Genomic DNA, 25,280 nt, shown 5'->3' with positions numbered 1-25,280 from the left:
TTGATCTGCAGTTTGAACATGAAGTGTAATGTTTTTTTTTAATGAATGGTTTTAAAGGCAATTCAACATAAAATATATATTGATCTACCCTAAAAATTTAATTTACAATAGTTTTTTTTGTATATCCACTCAATGTCAAATAGCTTTTATATCTTTGTCTTGCACGAATATGATTAAAAAATAAAAATTTTTCCTCAAAACCCCTCCCTTTAAAATTAAAGGAAAACAGTCTTTTTTAATTAAAATTATAAAATAGGGAAAAAACCCACCATGAAAACCCCGGAAAAAAATAAACAAAAAATCCTAAAATTTTGGGTTTTTTGGGAAAATTAAATCCCTTTTTTTTCTTTCCCAGAGGTGTTCTACTTTCAAGTTTTTAAAAAGAAACCCAATTTTTTTAATTTGACATGAAAAAAAATATATGCAATATAACAAAAAATATTAAAATATTAGTCCTTTTTTTTTCCCAATTTTGATATATTTGTTACAATTATAACAGCCCTGATTTTTCTATAAATTTTAATCTTCTTTTTATTTGAAACAAAAAACCCCCAGAAAAATTTTAAAACTGAAAAATTTAAACATTTATAATTTCTAAAGTCTTTTTGATTAAAATTTGAATTTTTAACTTTCCTTAAACCCAGGAAAAGGAAAATCAGTGAAACATTTTTTCCTTATATTAAATATTTCCCTCTTTTTAAACCGAGGGAAAAACTTGTTTATGGACAGTGCATAAAAATTAAGTATAATTTTTGGCCAAAAAAAACCCAATGGTTTAAAAAACTTTCCCGGAAAAAATCAAAATAAATACTTAACCCTGAAAAAAAAAAACATAACCTGTCGTAGGAAAAAAATTGGAAAAAAGGAAAATCTGAATAATGAGAACTTTTTTTTTGCCCCGGAGCTTCTAAAATTTGCTGCATTGCGGGAAACATTTGTCCTTGTATTATCGTTGATATTCTTCTTTTAAAGAGGGCTATGAAGGGAAATACTCCCTTTTAAATTTTTAAACAAAAAACCCCGTTAGGGCCAATTTGTAGTACTTTTTTGGGATTCCAAGAATTATATTCGAGTATTTCAAGGATGTAATGGACTGGTACAGGCGCATTATTTTATATTTCTTTGATATTGTTTTTGTCCGTTCTAAGCAATGATGCAAAAAAAGACTTACATATTATTGTTATTGTTATTTTACACTTTATCCTTTCCAAATTAGTAGATAATCTTTTAATATCAAACTTCAACACGTGAACTTCACGCTGACGACATCGATCAATCATGTAATATATAAAAAAGTACATTAATTTAGCCTAACGCTGGAAAATCATGCAAAAGTCATAGAAAGTTATAAAGGATCTCTATCAGATATCTTAAACAGGAAGACCGTGCGTGATGTACTAAATGTGTACTTGATGTGCTAAAATGGCTCAACCTAAATAATTATAGATTATTCTTTAAAGGTGTCACGCTATCGCCGTATTCTAGACATTGGACAAATTTTACTACGAGTACAAAAACCCCGCTCAAGTCCATAATGTCTTCTTTCCAAAAACAAAGTTCATAATGATATTAAACACATGACATTTAATAAATAACAGCGAGCATTTTGGTAACGCGGTTATCTTCGATGTGTGGTTTCTCAAAACTTTTGGCTGAATAACATCAAAATTATTATTTCGACTTTTCACTATGCTTCTTTATATGACACCAATGGTAAGGAGGTTGACTCGAAAGTGATATATATAAGTTGTAAGAACTTGTTTCACAATCGAGCTATAATAAATTTGTTTAAACTAAACTTAACTCAACATTTTAGTGAAGATGTGAAATTTCAAACAAGTACTAGCTTATCTTGGTCTGCACTGATCGCAAGGGTAGTATCTTTTGTCGCTGCAGACTTAGTTAAAAATTCCAAAATCATGTCATTTTATTGATATAAATAAGTGTGTTTGTGTGTTTTCCTCATACGTAATGATTTCAGGTTTGGGCCCCAGAAACGTCCATATGTGCGTTTATTACAGCGTGTTTATTTTACAGCTTACCGTCTGTCGCCCACCTTATCAGTTTTGGATTTGTCCGTACATTATTTCTTAGTGTTTCTATCGTCGTGATATGTGTTTTATTTTGTTTAAAAGAATTGAAATTAAAACATTACAACATTTCGTTCGAGCACAATAAATTTATATACGTGTATGAACACTTTGTCATCTATGTACTTCATAGACATACATTATAGAAATCACATCCTTTGTATAAAAAGGCCACTTAATGTTTTGTGTACTTAAAATTCATCCAATATGAAATATTCATAAACATGATTAGCAAAGTGACATTTCATGCAATAAAAGTTCTAAGAAACTATGATATTGTTTCTTTGAACCATTTTCATGACATTTTTGTTGGCCTCTGTGAGATGTATATGGGTGACAAAAATAGCTTCAAAAGCTAAAATTGTACTTTTATCAAGTGATGAAATATTTTGACAGTATTTATCATGACTCAAGATTTTTTTATAAGGTTTGACCCAGAAAACGATATATTTAACATATGGTCGCCTTTAGATACTGAATAATGATGATGTGAGACTATGTCTATATGATGGTCCAAATCATTTTACTTAATTGAAACAACTTTATTCTTAAAAGGCACATTATGCCTCAGAAATCCATATCTTTTTAATTCTTAGAGATGTTAAACATGTATTTAAAAAAACTTTAAATAATGGATTGAGAGCATATGAGATATTCAACAACTGAAAAAGTAGCGCTGAACATGCAGTATCATTAAGGTTGCAAAATGTAAACAAAATACGTGCAGTATTTTGACTTATATAATTATACGAATTCACTTTAATAATACAAATTTACAGCAGACCTTAAGATACAAAAAAAAAGTTAATGTATGTAGCAAATGAGTATATTTTTGGAAACAGTAACAAGATACCAAAAATTAACAGTTTTTGAGATATAAAAATGATACCATTTCTGAGGCATAATGGGTCTTTAATTATCAAAATCATCATATCTGATATGAAGATCTGGTGAAAATAGTCAATGTTATTCTGACAATCCTCAGAATTAATTGACCTTAATTGCTTTTTAATATTCTAAATGTCACAAAATGGAAATGAAAATACTCGAAATGTAAATGCTTGTTAAGTAAAGAATGGAATATGGCGACATTTGTCCGCCATTTTGTTGCCAGAAAAACTCACTACTAAAGCAATTGGTGCTCTTTAGAGAGACATTTTCTTGGCGTATCTAAAACTATGTATTTATAGAGGGTGTCAGATAAAAAGTGTGCATGCATTTCAATTAAAAACTAGGCTTTTATTGTGAATTCAAGGTGTTACTCCGAATTTCGTTATTGTTTTAGAAATAAATTTGTTAAATTTGCATTCAAATCGAGTAATGACCTTTCGATTTAAATTAAGTTCTGAGTACATTTTAAATATCCTATTTTAGGTGTTTCACTTGATCTATGTAAAAAAAATAATAAATTTATGTTTTCAGGCATTTTTACCTCAGTGCAGCTCCTTTCACAGCTGTCTTGATTTTTATGTTGAACTGTTCAACAAGCAGGTGTTTCTTTCATGTTGACAAATTAGGCGGTGCTTGAGTTTCTTCATATTTCTAGTTCTTTTGATGTCGGAAATTCCTTCTTACTTTAAACTTTTTTTATCGTTTTAATTGCAGGTCGAGGAAGTTATTTATATAATTGCTGGACGTTCTTGACCTAACTGATAACAAAATACATAATGAAACTCATTGAAGAGAATTTTGCACTCTTTATCTTATTTTGTTCTTTTTCAGAAATAAAATATCAAAGGACACCATGAAGCCCTGTATGAATCTAATTTCGGCATTGATCCTCGCCGCTGTGTGTCAACTTTTCATGTTTTTACCATACGGATACGTTATGGACAATGACGTCGACAGTGACGTCATCATTAAGACATTACATAATGATGATACAAGGGACACTGACACGAACGCTGACTGGAATGATATCGAATTAACAGACAATAGAAAACGAGCACAACTTTCTCTAACTGGCGGTTTACGATCTTTAGCAGACATGGTTTACAGTCAGAGAAACAATGAAAGAAATGCGCATCGAAATGCGCTGTTGTCATTAGGTAAACGAAACTTCCGGTTGCCATTCTTTAAAATTAATTTCGGCAGATTTGCACAATCATACCCTTCAACTTCAAGCGTATCTAGACGGCGCTCTCAGCAACTTTCCGTTTCCGGTCCACTCTCAGCACTGGCCAACATGCTTGCAGCCGAAGGACGCCGACGCAAACAATCGGAATCATTCAATAACAGAATGAAGCTTTTAGAGATAGGGAAACGGACAAGTGAGGTCAGTCACGTGGGATTAAGTGATATTGATTCGGATATACGAAATAACGACTATCTTTGACGAGGGGAAAATAACCAATGAATACATGGCTTATTTAGAATGTTATGAACGAATCACAAGAGGAAAAATTCATATAAACATCAATTTTGTTTTCTTAATGGAAAAAAAACTACAGTTGAGTAAAAGTAAGACTAAAATCTACTAAAAACTGGGATTATCTTTAAATGCGTTTATTTGATACAGATTTCGTTGCTTTTATTTTCTCCATTTCTGTTTAACTTTAAGATTAAGTAATCAATGCGCTTCTGAGTATATGATATGTAAAAGTGGCACTATTAATCAAAGAACGATTAAATCCATGTACGAAAAAAACACAATTATTCTATTTTTTGTAAAATTGACTAGAAATGGGTCAATGTTTGTTTGTTTGATTGGGTTTTACGTCACACCAAAACAGTATAGGCTCCAGCTTTTCTGCAATGATCTCCCATTACAGGATTAGCTCTCTGCAAACACAACTTTTTCGTCAAGATTTTAAACGATATAATATATTTACAAGGCGGTATGATATAATAACTTGAAAAAAGAAAGGTACCACTTTATACACTTTTATTTAAACAATGTCACTCTTTCATGAACCACAGATATATGTACATATCATAATAATTTAACAAATTTAAATGTCAATTCAATTAACAAAAAATTAATCAAACTGTAAACGTTTATATATTTCTATGAAACAGTAAAACATATCTGTACAAGAATTTTATTCATAACATATTTTGCCCTTCAAAACAGAAATAATAACCTAAACACTACAAATCACCATGTTATTAGAATTTACTCCCGTGAAAATATAAGTTATTTCTTGAAACGTGATTTCGTTTTCAACGTGATCGAAATGGAAAACTGCATTTTGAATAAACCTGAAAACACTAAATTGCTAGTTTATCATTAATTTTATAGGAAAAGAAGAAGAAAAAACGAAAAAGAAAAATCATTAGTATGGTGCATCTATTAATTTGCCAGTGTCATACCCCATTCAAATTTCTCAAAAATATTTACTACTCACCATTTGATTAAAGCCGCCGTCATCTTTATTTTCTGTTGGAAAAATCCCAACGTAAACCAGAGGCTCGCATAACATAATTTTATTCAACTCGTTCAATAAAACTGTATAGAAGCTGCACTCATTCAATATCCTCTATATATTACATAAACATAAACTTACATTTTATAATCAGTGTCAATATTGGTCATATTGTATCATTCCTTTTTATATTTACTTCTCAATGTATGTAGAAGAAAAGACATGTGCACGATAAACACGAAATGCGCAAATCATAAAACTGCGTCATCTATTTCTCGTGCTGCACGTGCAAACGCCACCCTGTTTACAAAATGAACTGCGAGGTGTTTGATGTGTAAAAGGGGAAAAACGTAATATATGAAATGAAGACTTAAGTTTTTAAAGAAAACGATTATTAGAACAACACTTGAAACCATCCCCGATAGTAAGGAATTGTAGAATATGACCAATATTGACACTGATTATAAAAATGTAACTGGAAAACGATTATCAGAACAAAACTGGAAATCAATTAAAAAACGGGTAAAATATAAAGTTACTCTCTCCCCCACACACACCCAAAAAAGAAACATAGTTGAGAAATATGACCTTTCGATAGTTTTAATAGTTTCACTTAGTTAAAAAAGTAAATACATAATTTAATTAAATGTATTGAGAAAAGAATTAATACTTAAACCCAAATACTAAATTTACAATATTTAATTAACAATACATGTAGTCTTATTCTTAACAAATATCACCTTTGACACGTATTTTAATTAATTAACAAGATTTATATTACATTATTAACATTATATTATTATGATTACATTTTTAAAAAAATGGCACGGGAAAAGAGATAACAGGAATAAATTTAACATTCATAACTATCTACATATTATTTATATTGGCGTCATCAATCAACACACGGACATATTATTTTATTGCACAACTTCACATGTTTTCTTGTCGAACACCTAATTACAGAAGCATTACAGAAGCATTACAGAAGCATTACAGAAGCATCACAGTCATTCAGTAATTTTTGTTCAGCATGTAAATCATTTAAAAACGTCACTGAGATGTTTTGACATGTCTTGATTTGAAATTTTTTTAAGACATTTGTATAATTTGATTAAAGGGACTCCACTGAGATTTTTGTTTTACATAACTGGACTGGAAATGATTTTTCGAGATTAATATTATGTTTGATGTAGGTCTAGACTGGTAACTTGTGTTCAAAATTTCAGATCATTCGCTCACTCAGTTTTTCTTTAATGATTATTTTTATGGCAAAATTGACCACAAACTAAGGTCAAGACGAATATCTAGTGTGCAAAATTACCAATAATTCGCTAACTCGCGAATTCGCTTTTTTTTTAAAGAATTATTATTTCTAATGAGCACAGTGGCCCAAAACAAAAATCGTTTAATGATGTAAGTATCGCCTTAAGTAAAGTTTAGTAAGCATTTACAAAATAACATTGGTCAATAAACGGCACATTGTTTGAAATTATTTTTCTTATAAACAATTATGTAACAGACTGATTATTCTATAATTAGGCGATTTGCAAAAAAAATAACGATGTACAAAGAATTTCAAAATACAGCAATTATATTGGACAAAACATAATTTAAGACACAAAAGTTGATTTTCAATTAAATTCTTAGTTTCATCCTTAGCATATATTCCATTTCAAGTGCTCGCAGTTGATCTATGTAAGAATTTCAAAATTTTATGTTTTAGGCTTTATGCTGTTCATTATATTTTTTGTGAAGTTTATAATTTATCTTTTCTATCGGAAGCGTGTTTGAAGAAAATGTACGAGTGAAATCAGGATAAACTTCCTTATTTACCGACGTCAAAATAATGTTACAAAAAGTAAAGTTGGCAAATCAAGCGTTCATTTTTGTAATCATAAAACTCTTAGACTGTTTCCTTATTAAAGGAACTCCACTATAATTTAACCTATCCCCATGAAATCTGATTTTGTTACATATATATGCTGGTGAATTTAAAACAGACAGATATGCTAAAGATTAAAAACAAATATACTCAGAAATAATTAAAAAAACGTATTTTAATGCTATTTTCTGTCCGATTTGAGTAAAAGTGTTTTTTAATGTTGGTTCAATTTTATTCTTAACTAGAATAATTATTCCGGAAAAACGGAGTGAACGATTGACATTTTGCACACAAGATATTGATCTAGACCTACATCAAATGGAATATTAATCTCAGTCCCGTCATAACAATAAACTTCAGTTGTGTCCCTTTAAAAACAAATCTTTCTCTTTTATGGATTAGATTACATAAGTACTAAAAAATATATGATCATTCATTCTAAAATCACGTGGAACCATGTCCAATGATATCTTGGAACATCACAATGTTTTTTGTATCATTTTACGCCTTTTCCCAACAGTATTTCAGTCATATAGGCAGGTAGTTTCCTAACCATCGTTCCTGGAGAGTTACACCAGTACTAGACTACCTTCCTCCGCGCTTAACTACCAAAGCATATCCCGGGGATCGATCCCACGCCAGAGAGGTAACTGGATTAGAATTCATCGCCTCTTACATCACAATGAATATTGTACAAAAATGAGTCATTTATGTAAAGTTTGTTGAAGACCACAAAGAGAAACTACCCGCCAAATATCTTTGGGCAGTATAGTCTATAAAAATTGAGTGACCCAACAGTAAAACTATAAATAACAAAATAACTTTGAATATAAAAATACTGCCCCCACCCCAAAAAAGTTGTGATTTATTCACAAAAAATAGAATAAAATAAAATACAGTCTGGGTATTATACGGTGGCACAAATGTGACGTGTGCACTGAACCCAGCATCTCAAAGATGATAATTAAATATGTATTTACAAAAAATAGCTTTGATAGCTTTAACAGAAAAACAAAAACACCAACAACATCCCCGCCCACAATGAAAAGAAACAATTATAAATAGGAGAAATGCAATAAAAATTTCCTCTTTTACATAATTATTCTACATCCTTATTCACTTCCTTTCAAATACGCACGCGCACGCACGCACACGCGCAGGCACTCATTATTTTTAATTTCAATCACTTCTAAAAAATTAAATTTAACGTATCCTGCAAACATACACAGAAGACAATAACGAAACTAATAAGAAAATAAAATGTTCAATTTTATAATAAATGATCCGAATGTGAATGTGAATGGGTCGTCGAATGACTTTGACATGGAGTGTAACAGTTATTCATACTGCGCATGCGCATCAATTCAAGATGGCGATATTTCGGCTTCCGGTCCAAAACATGTGAAGAGCGGTCTTCTGGAATAGAGACATAACACAATAATCGATCAAATAAATGTATGAAGGTGTAAGTGTAAATATTGCAATTAATTAATACAAAACTGTAATATAAGTAATTGCTTGAAAATATATAAAGAGTGTTCAGTTTTAAGCTGTAAGATAAATAAAATGAAATCACAAGATTCAAGCACCAGAAGGTCATAGACCCATGTGCCCGATATTCACATACTATATATGGCTACATAAAGTGGCGGCGTGGCCGAGTGGTAAATGCATCGGATTAGTAATCTAAGGATTGCTGGCCGCGTTGGTTCAAACCCTTTGCGTTAGCAAGACACTTTACGCTCAAAGGTTAGTACTGGTTGGTTCGAGGAACTGATTTGAGAATGTTTCAATAAGCTGATATCTTCCAACACAATCGACTACTATACATTATTATTAACTTATTTACATAAACATATTACATAAAAGAAACAATTTAACAATTATCGCAACTAAGAAATGGGATACATGTACATCAGGAAACTAGTTTCTCTTCTTTACTTAAGGGATAAGTCCGAAATATTAATATGTTACAGACAATAATAAGCCAATGTCTAAAATTATAACAAACCTAGAAAGCTATGTTTTGTTTCAATTTTTGATGATAATTTGAACGACTTCCTGAAGATATTGGCTCTTTTCCGGAAGTGACGTAAGAATGGCGGTGTTGATATTGTGTAAAGCACGGGGTTCACAGCCGAGTTCAAAGGGAGGACGAACACAGCTACCCAAGCAAACACCTGAAATGAACCATTTAGTTATCATTTTTATATATTTACTAAATTCGTTTAATTTATACAAAAATGTACATTTCAATACATAATAATATATATTAATTATATATTACCTATATTTTTTCATATAGGTAAGCCGCTCGTCAAACTTCAATATTGATAACCTTACATAATAATGTATATGAAAAACCGTCCTAAGATTACTGGTCAATCCGTAATATTATGTCAATATGTAATCATATTTTTAATAAAGGTTTTTAAACAGTATAAGCATACTATTAAAATAATATCATAAAATTCAAAATAAAACAATACGCTCTACAGGTGTCTATAAGTAAATGTATAAATGAATGATAAACAGAAATTTCAGCCTGTTCAAGATTCAGAATATACAGATGGAAAAATCAAAAGATGCCATGAGATGTGACATTGGTAATATAGATAGAAAAAAATATTTAAATAATAAAAACCCTGCATTAAGCCAAACAGCGCCAGAAAACTTCTGCTACATCTGTAGTAAATATTAATACCATTACTAGTAACTAAAGAAACATTTGTTTTGAAATTATTGCTCAAAGTGAGTTATCTTGAAATGAATATTATGACTGCCGGTTTGAGAAAACAACAAACTTAATATCAATGATAACGTTGACGTCTTTTGACGTCATTTGTAAAATGACGTTACGGTTGGTTTTATCAAGCTGGCATTCACTTATAGAGTATCATTCTTGCATAATTTTATCATTTTTGAAATTAAATAATACAGCTCTCGTCTCATATTTTATTTTACACAATTTAATTACAAAAAGGAGAAAATTATGTTCCTACCTCTATTGGAATTTCCGCTCCTCCAAGCGATGCAAAACCTAAAAGAATGATTGGAACCCAACAAAAGAAGTCGGTTGCGACAATGATGGTCATCCTGCGTGCCATAGCACTATCATTTTTATCTTGTATTTTTCTGACAGCGCTTCGAGTCTGTTTAGCAACGAAAAACATACGTAGATAGGAGAAAAATATCACTAAAAATGATATAAAGTTCAAAACAAGAAACACCGCCACTGAGTACTCCCAGCCCTTTGGTTTGGAGCTTGTGATATGGAACGCTAGACACACCCCCGAACGTCCGTAGAAATTTCCAAAATAATCAATTCCAGTCAACGGAACAGCGGAAATCGCCAAGACGAGAGCCCATACAAAACACATGACGTAGGATGCGTCTCTAAGTTTTAGTCGTCTAAAGTGCAGGGGAAATATTATACAAACAAGTCTGTCCAGCGTGATCACAGTCAGTGTAAGGACCGACAACTCGCTCGAGAATGTCGATATAAAGCCCGCGAATTTGCACAATTCACTTTCCCGCCAAAATCGGTCGTGAAGTATGTAGTTTCCGCGATAATAGAAGTCAACAATTGCAATAATCATCATGTAAACACCCATGAGGAAATCACCAATGGCGAGGTTTGTAATAAGGAATGAGTGCACCTGAAAGTATACCAAACCAAAAATATAATCATTAAAGGGACTCCGATGAGGTTTCTGGCATTACGAGACTGGAAATATTTTTCTGAGATTTGTGTACCATTTGATGTAGGTTTGAACCAATAACTTGTGTGCAAATTTTCAGATCATTCTCACCCCGTTTTCCAGTATATTCAATTTTATTGTGCGAATAGACGTAAAAATGATAAACGTTGCAACGCTTTTGACTGAAATTGGGCTAAAAATCACACAATAATTTTTTTTTTCAATTAAATATTTAGTATATTTCTTTATTATCCATCTCAGAATATTTCATTGTAAATGCTTCACTTGATCTTTGTAAAAAATTGAAATTTTCATTTTTAGGCTTTGTGACCTCAGTGGGGTTCCTTTAACAAACTGTACGAAAATGAAAATACAGGAAATAAAAATACGCATTTTATTTCATCAATATACCACCAGAGACATATAGAAGTTATTTCATCTACAAGTATATAGTCAATATATTTATCAATTATACATATCAAGCCCGAGAAATATTCTACAAAGGGTAAATAAATTTTATGAAATGTTGTTATAATGGACTTACAATATATAAGATGCTTATCAGCAGACGAAAATAGCACTGAATATGAAATAGTTCGTCATGTAAAAGCAAAACATAAAATCAGTGTACTTAACACAACCGTGGAGTAACGTTTTTTAAGGTGTCGCAAATGAAAAATTTTGACCAGATGAATTTTTGAAATGGATTTTCCATTTTTTAGTTTGGAACAGTGCATTTGAAGTTAAAGGGGTTTTAAAATCAATTAAAAAAATAAGTTACACACAGTGCAAATAATCAAGTTTGAGAAATTCGTAATAGAATATTTCCACTTAAATGGTACCCGATAAATAGATTTATGTCACACCCGTGCCGATTTTGCGACTCCGTAAATATGGTATTTCACGGCCGTGCATATATTTTGACGTGACGTCATTAGTGTTATACAAACATAGTGTTAAGACGCGCTAAATGTAAGCGTTATACTGTAGGCGCGTCAATGAAAACTGACTCTTATTTCACTTTAAACGGTATTTATTTTGGGTATGTGATAAATAGAATATTAAATTCGTGTAAGTTCATAACTGAATTTATTGCACTCGTTGAATAAAATAATAATATGCTCGCCAGAGGCTCGCATAATATAATTTTATTCAACTCGTGCAATAAATTCAGTATTGAACTTAAACTCATTCAATATCCTCTATACATAAAACAAGGACATTCCAAAATAAATTACGAGATTTCATGATATGACGCGATCTTTTTCTTGTTAATGTTGATATATTAATGGATCAGCTATTCGTATATAGTAAATAAACTATATAAATATTATACATTAACATTGAAGACGGATGTACAACAAAATGAATAAAAGCTTTTCGACATCTGTTCCTAACTCTAAATACACACTGCTTTTAGATAAAAGTCATGAACCTCTTGTCAATTAAGCAATTCTATCATATGTATATGCATCATGCTTGAAATGTTCGATCTTTCAAGAGTTCGTACAAGTTCGGTAAAATTCGACAGTTTCCGAATTTATTTTTAGAAGGAAATCAGTGAGTTGACTTTAGGACTCGTATTTTATGCTACTCTTAACACAATTTGAGTGAAAATGGTTGAACGCTTTAAAATTAATGGTCATTTTTCACAATTAGTATTACTATTCTGGAAAAGAAACGGAAAGGGCAAATGATCTGAAACTTTGCACATAAGTTATTGGTCCAACCCTACATCAAATTGAACATTTATCTCGAAATATTATTTCCAGTCATGCCATGTCATGTAATAAAAAAAAATTGCCATAAGACCTTGTTATGAAACACAATTTGCCTACATGGTTTTTTAGAAAATAAAAAAATCTGAAAAAAAGTCCATTTGCATAGATGCTTAGATAACCAGAAAAAATATATAATTATTATTAAAACAACACCATATCAATAAAAAAAGCGCCAGAAATAAAAATAATATATGGTTGCTATGGATACCATCTGATATATGAGTGTATTTACTCAAATGAAAATTATAGTCTTGGAAAATACGTTGGTTCGAAAGTTCAGGAAATAAAACAAAAATGATGTTCTCGTTTTGCAAATATTTATGAAAAGTTTATATTATCATAAATAAAAAAATAATTTAAAAAAAACGCGTTAAAGAGATATGCTGATATATAAGGAAAATATTATCCGTCCAATTTGTCAAGGGAAGTAACTTAAGGAACAGATAAATAATAGAAATGATTGTATTACTTCCCTTTATTAGTAGAACAAAGTATCACAATATTAAACGGTTCATATCAGCTAAAGAATCGTTACAAAATAACACACAGATAACACACAAAATAAGCCACCCTTTCGCAAAAAGTTGTCTGTAATAAATACTGTAAATATAGTGGTCGAAATAATTCATCCAAATATGTATCATAAAAAAAGGAAACCAAAAAACCCGAGATCATTATATTAATAATATTTAATAAAGGACATAGCCGATGAATCTGCTAGGACGATTTTTGTTTAAAAAGAAAGATTCAGACAAAAAAAAATATGTTTCAATATTATAACACAAATTCATATATGAATTCATATATGAAATCACCTTTCCGTTTCTCAGGTCACGTGTTCTCCATACAACGACCACAATATTCCCCCAGAAAGCGACCAGGCCAAGAATCCATATGCTGACTCGCAGAACAAAGTTAGACATAAGATCTGTACAGGATGAGAATTCGTCAGGTTTTGGTAAACATTCACCAGTAATCTGGGCAGCACAGCAAAATCTAAACTCATCTGTGTATCTGAAAACAGAACGAATTTCGCGTGAGACATGAAGAATTTCGCGTGACAAATAACGAATTTTGCGTGAGACATATTTTGCGTGAGACATAACGAATTTTGCGTGAAACATAACGAATTTTGCGTGAGACATAACGAATTAAGCGTGACGCATAACAGATTTCGAGTGAGATATAACGAATTTTGCATGGGACATAACGAATTTTGCGTGAGACATAACGAATATAGCGTGACGCAGAACAAATTCCGAGTGAGACATAACGAATTTTGCGTGAGACATTATTAGCGTGACGCATAACAAATTTCGAGTGAGACATAACGAATTTTGCGTGAGACATAGGGAATTTAGCGTGACGTATAACAAATTTCGAGTGAGATATAGCGAATTTTGCGTGAGACATAACGAATTTTGTGTAAGACATAGCGAATTTAGCGTGACGCATAACAAATTTCGAGTGAGACATAACGAATTTTGCGTGAGACATAGGGAATTTAGCGTGACGTATAACAAATTTCGAGTGAGATATAGCGAATTTTGCGTGAGACATAACGAATTTTGTGTAAGACATAGCGAATTTAGCGTGACGCATAACAAATTTCGAGTGAGACATAGCGAATTTTGCGTGAGACATAACGAATTTTGCGTGAGACATAACGAATTTTGCGTTAGACATAACGAATTTCGCATGAGACATAACGAATTTCGCGTGAGATATATGGAATTTAGCGTGACGCATAACAAATTTCGCGTGAGAAAAGGTATGGTGAAATTTACTAGGCTGCACTTTAGTTTAAACAATATTTATTCGTAATCTTTTAAATTTACATAGTAAAATATATTATATATGTTTTTTTACAGATTGAGTGAGAAGGTTAGGAAGTTTTTTTTTAAAAACGCTCTTTTGTAATGCCCTTTTAAGTGAATTGGTCTATAATGGTAGGTTTTTAATGCAATACATAATTAGCTTGAAAGTATTTAGCTAGTATTTAGCATCAGACATAACAACCTCAGAAGAATATAGGATTAATTAAAAATGTCGTGTGGTCGTATGTTCGAAAATCACTAATAAAATGACAACAATTTAAAAAAGTGTTTTTGTACGGAACCGAGAGGTGCAATGTCTAAATGTTCTTTAACAAAACTGTAACTCTAACGAGTTCAACAATCTTAGCTCAGATCTGTTTACAAATAAAATGAAAAAAAGTACGTACAGATGTTCTAGAGTTTGTAAACCATTGAACACGTTGTCCTCTAGTATCTCAATCCTGTTGTTAGATACATCCCTGAAATACACGGTGAAATCATGAAGTTCTATCATTATAATTGTGAGAGATGAGTTCTAAGATACGAAATATTGAGATATCAAACATGGGGTATACGTTTTTATAACTAAAGGAAAATGCGCGCATTCTTTATTCATACATGTACTAGTTGACTGATCTGACGAATTGATAATATTCTGATATATTAATATTGACTTACAGAAATGTTAGAAGTTTTAACCCGTTGAACACATGGGTCTGTAACGTAGTGATTTCGTTAAAGGACAAGTCTCTGAAATAAGAAAAAAATACAAATAAGTTAAAAATATTCAAGTATATGCATTATTTTGTAATGAAGGATAACGGGATAAAGTAAATATATTTTCACGAGACGGATAAATGACAGAATGTTTAAGCACGTTAAGATCGCTTGACACGTGCAATTATATATACATGCATTTTTGGCCCCACCAACACAGTATTGGTCATATGGCGACTTTCCACCTTTACTGGTAGATAAAGACCTCAGGTACCCGTCTGTACATTATTTAGGCCCAAACAGGCACTCGAGTTTAACCACCGACGAGTTATCTCACATGTAGAATCCGACGACTCTTGCGTGGTTCGAACCTACAGCGGTGAGAGGGCAAGTGGTTTGAAGACAACGACCTTAACCACCCATACACGAACGCCCTTTCTAACAATAAGCACTAAGAGCAAATATTATTCTACAAATAACACTTATCTCTCATATTAGCAAATAACACGAGGCGGAACTCATAGATTGAAGCCAGGGGAGAGAACTATAACATTACTTTTTCTTTAGTCTATACAGATTACTCGCCCCTGGAAAGTTTTGTAAAATATTATAGATCGAAACAACACCATGTAACATCACATTAGGCTGTATAGTAAAAAGGTTAAGTGAGGTATAATAAAAAAACAATTGATAATCAATCTATACTGATACCCAAAATATTTGTTACAATTGCAATATAATTTCCAAACAAGTATTACACAAATGAATAAACCTTTTAAAATGATAATTTCGAAACCGACAGGTTACATGTACATCTAAATATCAAATACTTACAAGAATTTAAGATTTTCAAGACCATTAAAGGCTCCCTCATCCACTTGTAATATGAAATTGTGAGACAAATTCCTGCAGAAAAAATGATAAATTAATTAAGGTTCTCATGAAATAAAGCCTTTGAAAATCAAATTTGTACTTTCATGTAATGCTGAGCAGTTAATAATAATGCTGATGACGATTTCGTCAAAGAATTTACAGGAACAATTGAGTCAAAATAAGAAATAGAAGAATAAAACGTATATATAGATATATGTTCTTATTTTGAGAATTTTTTAAGCCTTACCAATATTATAGTAAACAAAATTAAACTCTGCGTCAAAGGCGTTTTGTGTCATATTGTGTTATATTTCGCTATAATACGTACTGGCAAATGCAATTCACATGTGATATAATGAAGTCATTTAACATTAACGTAAAATTTATTTTAAAGGGACTTCACTAATATTTTTAAAAATGAAAAATAAATAAACTGGTATTATAATTCCTAGATTCACGTATCATTTAATGTACGCATTGACCAAAAACTTGTGAGCAAATTTGCAGACCATTTCATCACCCCATTTTTCCAGAATCATCATTTGTACGTGCAAAGTGATCCAAATATGGAAAGCGTTGCAACGTTTTTCACTTGGAATGAACAAATGATCACACAAAGAGCCATTTTTAATTTTTTTCTGAGCATATTTCTTATTAATTCCTTTGGAGATTTATTCATTTTTAGTGATTCGCTTGATCTACGTAAGAATTCAATATTTTTATGTTTTACGCTATTTCGACATCAGAAGATCTCCTTTAAATAATCATCATTTCGGATTACTTACAGCGTCCTGACATTTCTCAAACCCGTAAATGTGTTTAGAGAGAGCTTCTCTAAAGCTTGGTAACTTAAATTTCTGAAAATAAATACATGTAAATATGTTACAGAGATCTTAATTTATCAGAGAGGTATTCAGAAATTTCAAATATATCTAAGGAAATATTGAAGCAAATTTGAACGCGTCAAGGTATTTCTTTATGAAATCTATGCATGTTTGAAAATTGTTATTATTAATAATAACTGTGCTATGTCTTATAATAGCGACAAATTTTCGATGGGATTAAGGCCCGATTCCTAACGTTTTGCAGGTAACTATGATCCACTTTTAAACATTAATTTAAAAGTAATGTGAAAAACTGTTAAGACGGTTGGCACTAGGTCGTTTTGATTACAACCACATTTACGCAATACTGAGACTAGTTAAAAACAATTGAAACTTGTGATTTACACAATTCACAATTCTTGTAATTTAGAAATTCACATTCATTGGCAAATCAACCTGTTTTTTTTTGCTGCATTATGGGCATAGATTTACCAGAAGAATTAAAAGTAGGAGGCTTATCATTTTGCAATAATCCTTCGTTGTCAGAAGAGAAAATATATTTTTCTGATCATCCTATAACGCTCAAATAATCAACTTTACTAGATCAATGCTCCCATATCTACGCAATACTCACAAGTGATGAAGATTTGACAACCCGATAAAGCCTAGTGGGGTAATCTCCCGTATTTTGTTTCCGCTTAAGTACCTATAAGATAAAGAAGGCATCAATTAGGAAAAGCATCTGAAAAAGACATCAAAGTAGTGCTTGAAATCATTGGCATATGTTTTGATGGTCTACCCATTGTAACCGACAACCGTCGTGATTTTTATGAACTTTTATCTATAGCACACACAGTTATCAAATAAAAAAAATCTACCAACAAAGCGTCTTTTTAAAAAAAAAAGATATATCTACTGTGTATCTAATTTTTTAAAAAGACTTTTGTCGGTAGATTTGTTTTTATAGATTTAATAAGTGTCTGTGTTTTTGATAAAAGTTTATAAAAATCACGGTGGGTAGTCGGTCACAACGGGTAGTCGATCAAAAAAACCCAAAAAAAACCCAAACAAACAAACCCCCCCCCCCCAAAAAAAAAAAACACCCCAAAGACCAAAGTGCCTATGCTCAAAATACATAAATATGTCAAGTTTGATTTTACTAATGTTTATATGTAAATATGTAAATATATATTCCCAAAGTTATGTAACATAAAAAGTTATACAAGTTGATATTTACAATTGTTTAATATTAAAACCAAAGAAAGATAACTCTTGCTAAAACTTACAGTGTCCTAAGATTTGTCAGCCCTTTGAAAGTTCCGTTGCTTATATTTTCTATCAGATTATTTTCCAAATTCCTAAAAATAGATACAAATATTTTTATAATATATAGTAACATAAATGAAGGATAAATGAATCAATGTTAACTACCCTTTATTTGCAGAGCTTGTGTGATGGTTTTACCCGGCTTTGAATTTTAAAGTCAAGGATTTCTATTTTTAACTAGTAAAGGCTGTGCGGGATAGATATGTTTTTCTTACACATTTATAAAATTAAAACAATATAAATGTGTATATAATATCATCATCATCATCATCATCATCAGCATCATCTTCATTATAATAATAATCATCATCATCATCAACAACAAAATCATCATCACCATCATCATCATTATCATCATCACCACAACCATCATCATTATCATCATCATCATCATTATCATCAAACAATAATAAAGCTAGGTGAATAACGTTAAATACAACCATGTGTTCTATCAAAATCAACTCACAAAATATATGAAAATGCATCATGTAAGATAGGTATGTATGTGCACTGTTGGGTTTTTCTTTATATAACCATTATCTATCCATTCTTAGAAAATAAAGAAGGAAACAAAATATACATACAATGTAAAGAGCCTCCACAAACTTTTGAATGATCCGTCTGGAATTATTCTTATTCCATTATAATTCATATCCCTGAAAATAAAGAAAAGATATTAAACACTGAAAGGCGTAGTGTAATGACATTCTATATATTGTGCCTTTTAAATTTTTTTATTTAAACATTAGAAACTAGATTTTCCAGTCTTGCCGTGCCAATATCCATGATGTAATATATAGAGGGTATTGAAGGAGTGTTGGTTTATTTCCAAGTTTGTTCCACGAGTTAAATAAAATCTAATCATATTCTGCGATGGATTTATTACACTCCTGCACCGAAAATGATGTTAAAGAAAACGTTTCCGTAGGAAACTAGTAACATATCGGTTCGATTTATCCGGCATAGGCCGTCTAAAATCAGTTGGACTTCCTGTAATTTACAGGGAAGAACTGAATATAAGAAGAATTTTCATTGGCCATTATAAAATTACAAACTGAAATCTGGGAATCTCATTGGCTATTCTAAATTAATGTGGTCGTTGGTTATAACATATGCAAATTAACTAGGTTTCCTTCGACCGAGTATCTTTTTAAAATAATATTTCTTGTTTTTAGAATTATGGAACTTTATGATATAAAGATATGATTTCTTTTTCTTTTTTGCATCCTTTCGTGTTAAATATTGAGTTAAGAAACTAACTTACAATAAAACAATTTTGCTGAGGTTTGCAAACATTGTCTGCGTTATCCGTATTCTGTTACCGCCCAATTTACTGGAAAAAAAAATTGAATATATCAGCATGTATTTTATTTTATTTTTTTGTTTCATGCAGGTTTTAAAGACACATTATGCCTTACAAATGAAAAAAATAGGAACTTATTTTAGAAAGGTCAAAAATAAGCTTTATAACATTTAAAAATGATTTTAGAGTATGAAAGCTGCTTGTTACTTAACAAAATAGCAGTGAATGTAAAATAAATGTCATAAGAGGAGCAAATTGTAAACGAAGTAGTAGTATTTTGACTTCCATACAAATATTAAATCACTTTACATTCACTTACTCCCAAAACAACAGTAGAAGAAGCCATTTCAAGTAATTGGCAAATAAGTTACTGATTTTAAACTATAGAAGAATACAAAAAAAAAAGAAAAAAAAAAAAGAAGATTTTTAGGGCATCATGGGCTTTTTAAGTTTTATTACTAGAAAGAATGTTGAGGTATCATATCCTTAACACGCTCAATACATTTTTTCTGTATCAAACAGATAGGTAAGTCGAATACATTATCACAATAAATTCTAGGTCTTTGTTATTATCTCAATTTTTCTATTTCATTTCTTCAAGGTATTTAAATTGCCTTACATTAGAATTCAAGCTAAATTACTTATTCAGAAAATGCAATTTAAAATGCGATTTTGAAGCTCAAATGTGTTAATCTTAACTAAACAGACTGTTGTAAAAGCAATAACGAAGAAAAAAGTAATGATCTACCGCTGTTGAATATTCAGATAGCATCGATCGATGCTTCTTAAAAGCCAATTTAGAAAAGAAAGTTACCGTTTGACTCACAAAAGACAAACAAATTGCAAGAGAGTAAGAAGTTCAAAGTTCGTTCTATATAACAAAATAACTATTACTCAAAATTGACCATCGTTAAAAAATGTATGTGCATTTCTACTGATCTAGATGTGCAATACACACCCAACAAAAATAATAAAAAAAGCAATAAAAAACGACAAGAAAACAAGAAAACCCCAACAAAACAAAACCTTTCAACAGCAGCAACAACAACAACAAAAGAAAAAGATTGCGATGGCCCACATGCACATAATACAGAAAGGTTAATATTCAAATAAATGTGGACTTAAGCATATATTCCATTAACATGATAAATCAAAGTTATTTATTGATTCTAATATAACAAGTACCCACAAATACACTACAATACTACATTTACAGGGGTCTAAATGTTAAACATATTGATATCAGTTGACACACGACACGATTATTATCTTGAAAATTGCTACACAGGGGGTATGGTGAAACACATTTGCAATAATTTCTAATTTAACATCAAGCAAAATAGTTATATATGACCATATTACTCTGCCGTTATTTAACAAATGCAAATGTTGATTATTTTTTGCAACATTAATTGTTAAATTACAGAGCCTCAATTGCTTTGAAACACATTATCACGATGGTGAAAAATTATACACTTTGACACCAAGAGGAAAACTACGAAAGACCGGTGGTGACATTTGACGTTCACGAATTCATGATTTCAAGATTTTAATATTTCTTTTCTTTTAGAGTGAAATATTAAATTATGAAATTGTGAATTCGTGAATGCAAAATTTGACGATTTCTCTTAAAAAGAACCTGAATAAATGAAATACTAAAACCGCGTACGATTTCTCTTGAAAACCTGAATAAAGGAAATAATGAAATAATGAATTTGTGAATTCACGAATTCAAGATCTCATTTTCAAAGTGAAATCGTAAAATAATGAAATCGTGAATTCATGAATTTACGATTTCAATTTAAAAATAAAATCGTGAATTTATGAATTCACGATTTCATTATTTCACGATTTCATTATTTTATTTAATATTCAAATTTTTTAAGAGAAATTGTGAAATTATGAAATCGCCAATTCATGAATTCACGATTTAAAAATAAAATATTTGACTCTAAAAATAAAGAAATATTAAAATCTTGAAATCATGAATTCGTGAACGTGAAATGTCACCACCGGTCTTTCGTACAAAACAGTTGTTACCAATTCACAAAGCAAATGCTTAGCATTATTACGTAACACTATGACGTGTATAATTGACGTATTTGCACTTACTATTTTGTTAAATCCTCTTTACTAAGGTCTTGTGGTAGGCGAGTTAGATTTCTATTTTCACAGTCCATATCTATGTCAAGACAATCACATTTCATATCCGGATAAGGGCATTTGAAACCTATGAAAATATATACGAAATAATAAATATAGGAAAACTACATCCGGAACATCCTCGGCTATAATACAAAGACTGACGAAAAGGACGACAAGTTGCGATTGGAAAGAAGCCAAATTCCAAACCTGAATCGGGAGCAGTATTTAGTTAAAAACCAGATTTATATGTTCTGTAAACAAGGATGTTAACAGACACAACCTAGTTCTCAACTGCAACCAGGAGCAGTTTTGTTAAAGTAAGATGAGTATTGTTTAACATGATAAAAGAACCAGTTTTATATGTTCTGAAATGTAAGATAATAACATAAATTACATTACTAAAAACGTAATTTAGCAAGCGGTGCTATCCGCAAGTCCAAACGGTCGGTGACATCGTCATCTAGTGCAGAATTTACCTTTGTCAACTCAAGATAAATAGAAATGCTTTACAATCTCAAAGGTGTATTTGACATCTGGCAAATGTCTACTTTAGAAATGACACTGAACACTTTTTTCATTTGTAAGAGAGATTATTGCCAAATATTGCAGCTCAAAAATATTAATTCTATCATGATATCTACCCTGATAGGTAATCATGTATGAATACATAAAAAGAAGTATCCATGACCGAGTTTCTAAGGTCATTGATCATCTGTCAATTCACCTGTCCAAAAGCACTGTAGGTTCAATTTCCAAGATGCAATGTTGTTTTTATTGAATTACAATCTGACTGGTCTACGAACGTTCAGTGTTTCTACTTAAGGCAATTCTCTACCAGTAAAGATGGAATAAAGCTATATGGCCGTAGGACTTCAGTTTCAACAAGCCAACACAACCTCAAAGACATTATAACATTCAACAACAGCAACAACAACAAAAAATAACAGCTGGAAATTAAAATACAAACCACAGTCAAATTCATCAGCGTAAGTCATCTTACAATCTATTCGTCCGTCACACTTTTCTGTTTCGTCAATACAATATGATCGTGGACATTTATACTGGCCCGTGGAACACGAATGGTTATCTGAAATAATGATAGAACATGACTTCGTTGTTATGTAAGGTCATGGCCAAAAGTTCCTTTTAAAACATAAAACATTACTTAATTGTTGAGTACATTATTATAATCGCAACAAACTGACACCTCGTCAGAAAGGACAATTTTACATCTTGCTATGTTTAATTGATGCAAATGTATATAAATAAGATACTTGAACAGACAGATCTGTATTTGCAATCATACTGAAAGTCTAGACATTTTTTTAGCATTACGCAATAGCTTTTAATTTGTTTTGGTGTCGTTTCTTAATTCCAAAAAAAGTTACTCATTGGTCAATTACCTGAATCAGATTTAGCTTTTTTGGCTACAGGAATATCAATAGTGATTTTGTATAAATGTCAAAACACTACTTTGCTTACATTTTGCTTTTTGTTTATTATACATTATATAACATTCGAAACTTCGTTAGTCTCGTTTCATTCTCTTAAACAATTATTAAAACATAAACATAAAAAATAAAACGATGTTTGCCCTTTTCTAAAAAAGAACCAAAATAATAGTTTTTTTTTTTTGGGGGGGGGGGGGTGTGGGGAGGGGGGGAGCCAAATTTAACCAAATTTAACAAATTTAGGGTCTTTAACCCTAAGCCTTCTCTCGGCAACAAATTCTTCCAATTTAATCAACGCAGACATTAATCAGCCATCTAATTGTGGTTTGCACGGTTCTCTATTCAGTCAGTACATATTTTGTAAATTTCCATAAATTAATGAAAGATGGACAAATTCATTTATGATATTTTGTATGGTAAGGGTTAATTTATAGATACTCACGACAATGCAGGAGATGCGAGCCATCGACACAACCATTTCTTCCTATGCTTTTACCATTGTAACAAACATATTTCGAATCTATACATTGACCATTGGAACATTTAAATTCACCTTTCTCACATTTGCGTCTCACTACAATAAATAAATAAATAAAAATAAATAAATAAATTAAAAAGCTAGTCATTTAGTCAGTGAAAAGTTGATTCTAGTAACAAAATATTACAAAAACAAAATAATGATTTTCTTCTCAACTATCTTACATCACGTATTTCACGAAATATGTATTCTTAATAAAAACAAATATCTTTTACATTGTTTTTAGTAACTGACAAGATTTTTCTAACAAATATTTAAAAAAAAACCACAAAAAAAACAATAAACAAAACAACTTTTCTTCACAGCTTTCTTATATCAAATCAAGACAACGCAGTCGTGCCATTGTGAACAAGTGTCGAAACATTTATGTTAGAACTAAATGCGACTTATACAAATCTATAGAATAGAAAGTAATTAATTCCTTTTACAGATCATACAACATGGAGCGTTTGTCATCCGCTCCAATTGGTTGTCTTTCGTGAAAAATGGCGCAATTTATCATTGCACGAAGCATACGATATTCATGCTCCCCAGCTGCTTTCATTCTTTATCGCAATCAATTCACTCTGGCAAAAAGGTAAGAAACTGATTCAGAAATTCTTCGCTTGTTTAATCAATTTAAGTACATGTTCGCCCACACCAAATATCATTTTGTCGTAGCATATTTTCTCGAATTTTAAGAGCACATTTGATAAACATCACCAAATTTGTCATTGTCTTATGATTCACAGATCTAAGCAGTTCAATAAGCTTAAGCAAACTTGGTCGAAGTGTGCAATATTCACTTATATATCGTTTTTTTATGACTCTGTATCTCGCACATTGACGCATAAAGTGATATTCGTCCTCTATCTCGCCATTTTCACATATTTGACATATAGTCTATATTCCCTGTCTATTCTATTATTTCCATAACGTCCGGTTTCTATACGTAAACAGTGCAAAAACGTTCTCATTCTTGTTATGAAGAGTCTCTGTGATTTGTTCAACAAGGTTAAATAAGGTTCATAATCAAAATTCTCTTTAACATGTATTTATATACCAATAATATAGGTTTGCCATCAATATCACTTCTCCATTCCTGAAGGAAACAGTCAATCAATCATTGTTTAAAACATGGAATCAAACTTTTACCGTCAGTAATACTGTCCCGTATTTCCCAAAGATATCCATATCCATAGTTTTTTAATGAAACCTTTAATTTAAATGCCCAGATCTTTTTACCATGAATAGCATCATTTAACAGCTCCATATATACGTTTTTAATGATACAATTATTGGAATTTTAAACTTTAAGCCAGAACTTGAATATCTTAACAAAACTATTTATATAAAGCGGATAGCGCCCTACCTCCCAATAAACAGAAACATGACTTACTGACATTTAAACATTAAGTAGTCTTTTACAAAACTTTAACTGCACTCGTTCAATTTCTTAAGCTTTTGAATTACCCAACACTTCTG

General features: G+C 31.0%; 2 protein-coding genes across 2 annotated transcripts in view; one reads left to right on the top strand and one right to left on the bottom strand.

The window, feature by feature from the left end:
• LOC132713282 (uncharacterized) overlaps positions 1-4,751 on the top strand; it is a 55,754-nt gene extending 51,003 nt beyond the window's left edge. Inside the window, exon 2 of the mRNA XM_060695796.1 lies at positions 3,813-4,751. Within this exon, the coding sequence (XP_060551779.1) occupies positions 3,835-4,425 (591 nt within the window). The 5' untranslated portion in view covers positions 3,813-3,834 and the 3' untranslated portion in view covers positions 4,426-4,751. The remainder of the gene's footprint in view (positions 1-3,812) is intronic.
• Positions 4,752-4,957: 206 nt separating this feature from the next.
• On the bottom strand, positions 4,958-25,068 carry LOC132713281 (G-protein coupled receptor GRL101-like). Its single transcript, XM_060695795.1, has 16 exons — positions 24,951-25,068; positions 23,721-23,852; positions 22,795-22,914; positions 21,795-21,912; positions 19,644-19,712; positions 18,964-19,035; positions 18,340-18,411; positions 17,688-17,759; positions 17,015-17,086; positions 16,191-16,262; positions 15,318-15,389; positions 15,047-15,118; positions 13,638-13,836; positions 10,343-10,999; positions 9,352-9,520; positions 4,958-8,756 (listed from the first exon to the last, which is right to left on the bottom strand). Exons 1-16 carry the CDS (start codon positions 25,066-25,068, stop codon positions 8,611-8,613), a joined length of 2,232 nt encoding a protein of 743 aa, XP_060551778.1. The 3' UTR covers positions 4,958-8,610.
• Positions 25,069-25,280: the final 212 nt, after the last annotated feature.

The sequence above is a fragment of the Ruditapes philippinarum genome, unplaced genomic scaffold (genome assembly GCF_026571515.1).
Source record: "Ruditapes philippinarum isolate M1 unplaced genomic scaffold, ASM2657151v2 ctg4006_1_1_1_1, whole genome shotgun sequence".
Lineage (NCBI taxonomy): Eukaryota > Metazoa > Mollusca > Bivalvia > Venerida > Veneridae > Ruditapes > Ruditapes philippinarum.
This window is presented reverse-complemented; position numbering and strand designations above follow the sequence as displayed.

Excerpts from the sequence above, each read along its gene's own strand:
- LOC132713281 (XM_060695795.1), bottom strand. The coding sequence starts at position 25,068 with ATGGAGCTGTTAAATGATGCTATTCATGGTAAAAAGATCTGGGCATTT. Across the intron at positions 19,713-21,794 it reads AAAGAGGATTTAACAAAATA|TAAATTGGGCGGTAACAGAA; the intron begins GTAAGTGCAAAT and ends TTTTTTTTCCAG. Across the intron at positions 19,036-19,643 it reads CTCAGCAAAATTGTTTTATT|GGATATGAATTATAATGGAA; the intron begins GTAAGTTAGTTT and ends CTTTATTTTCAG.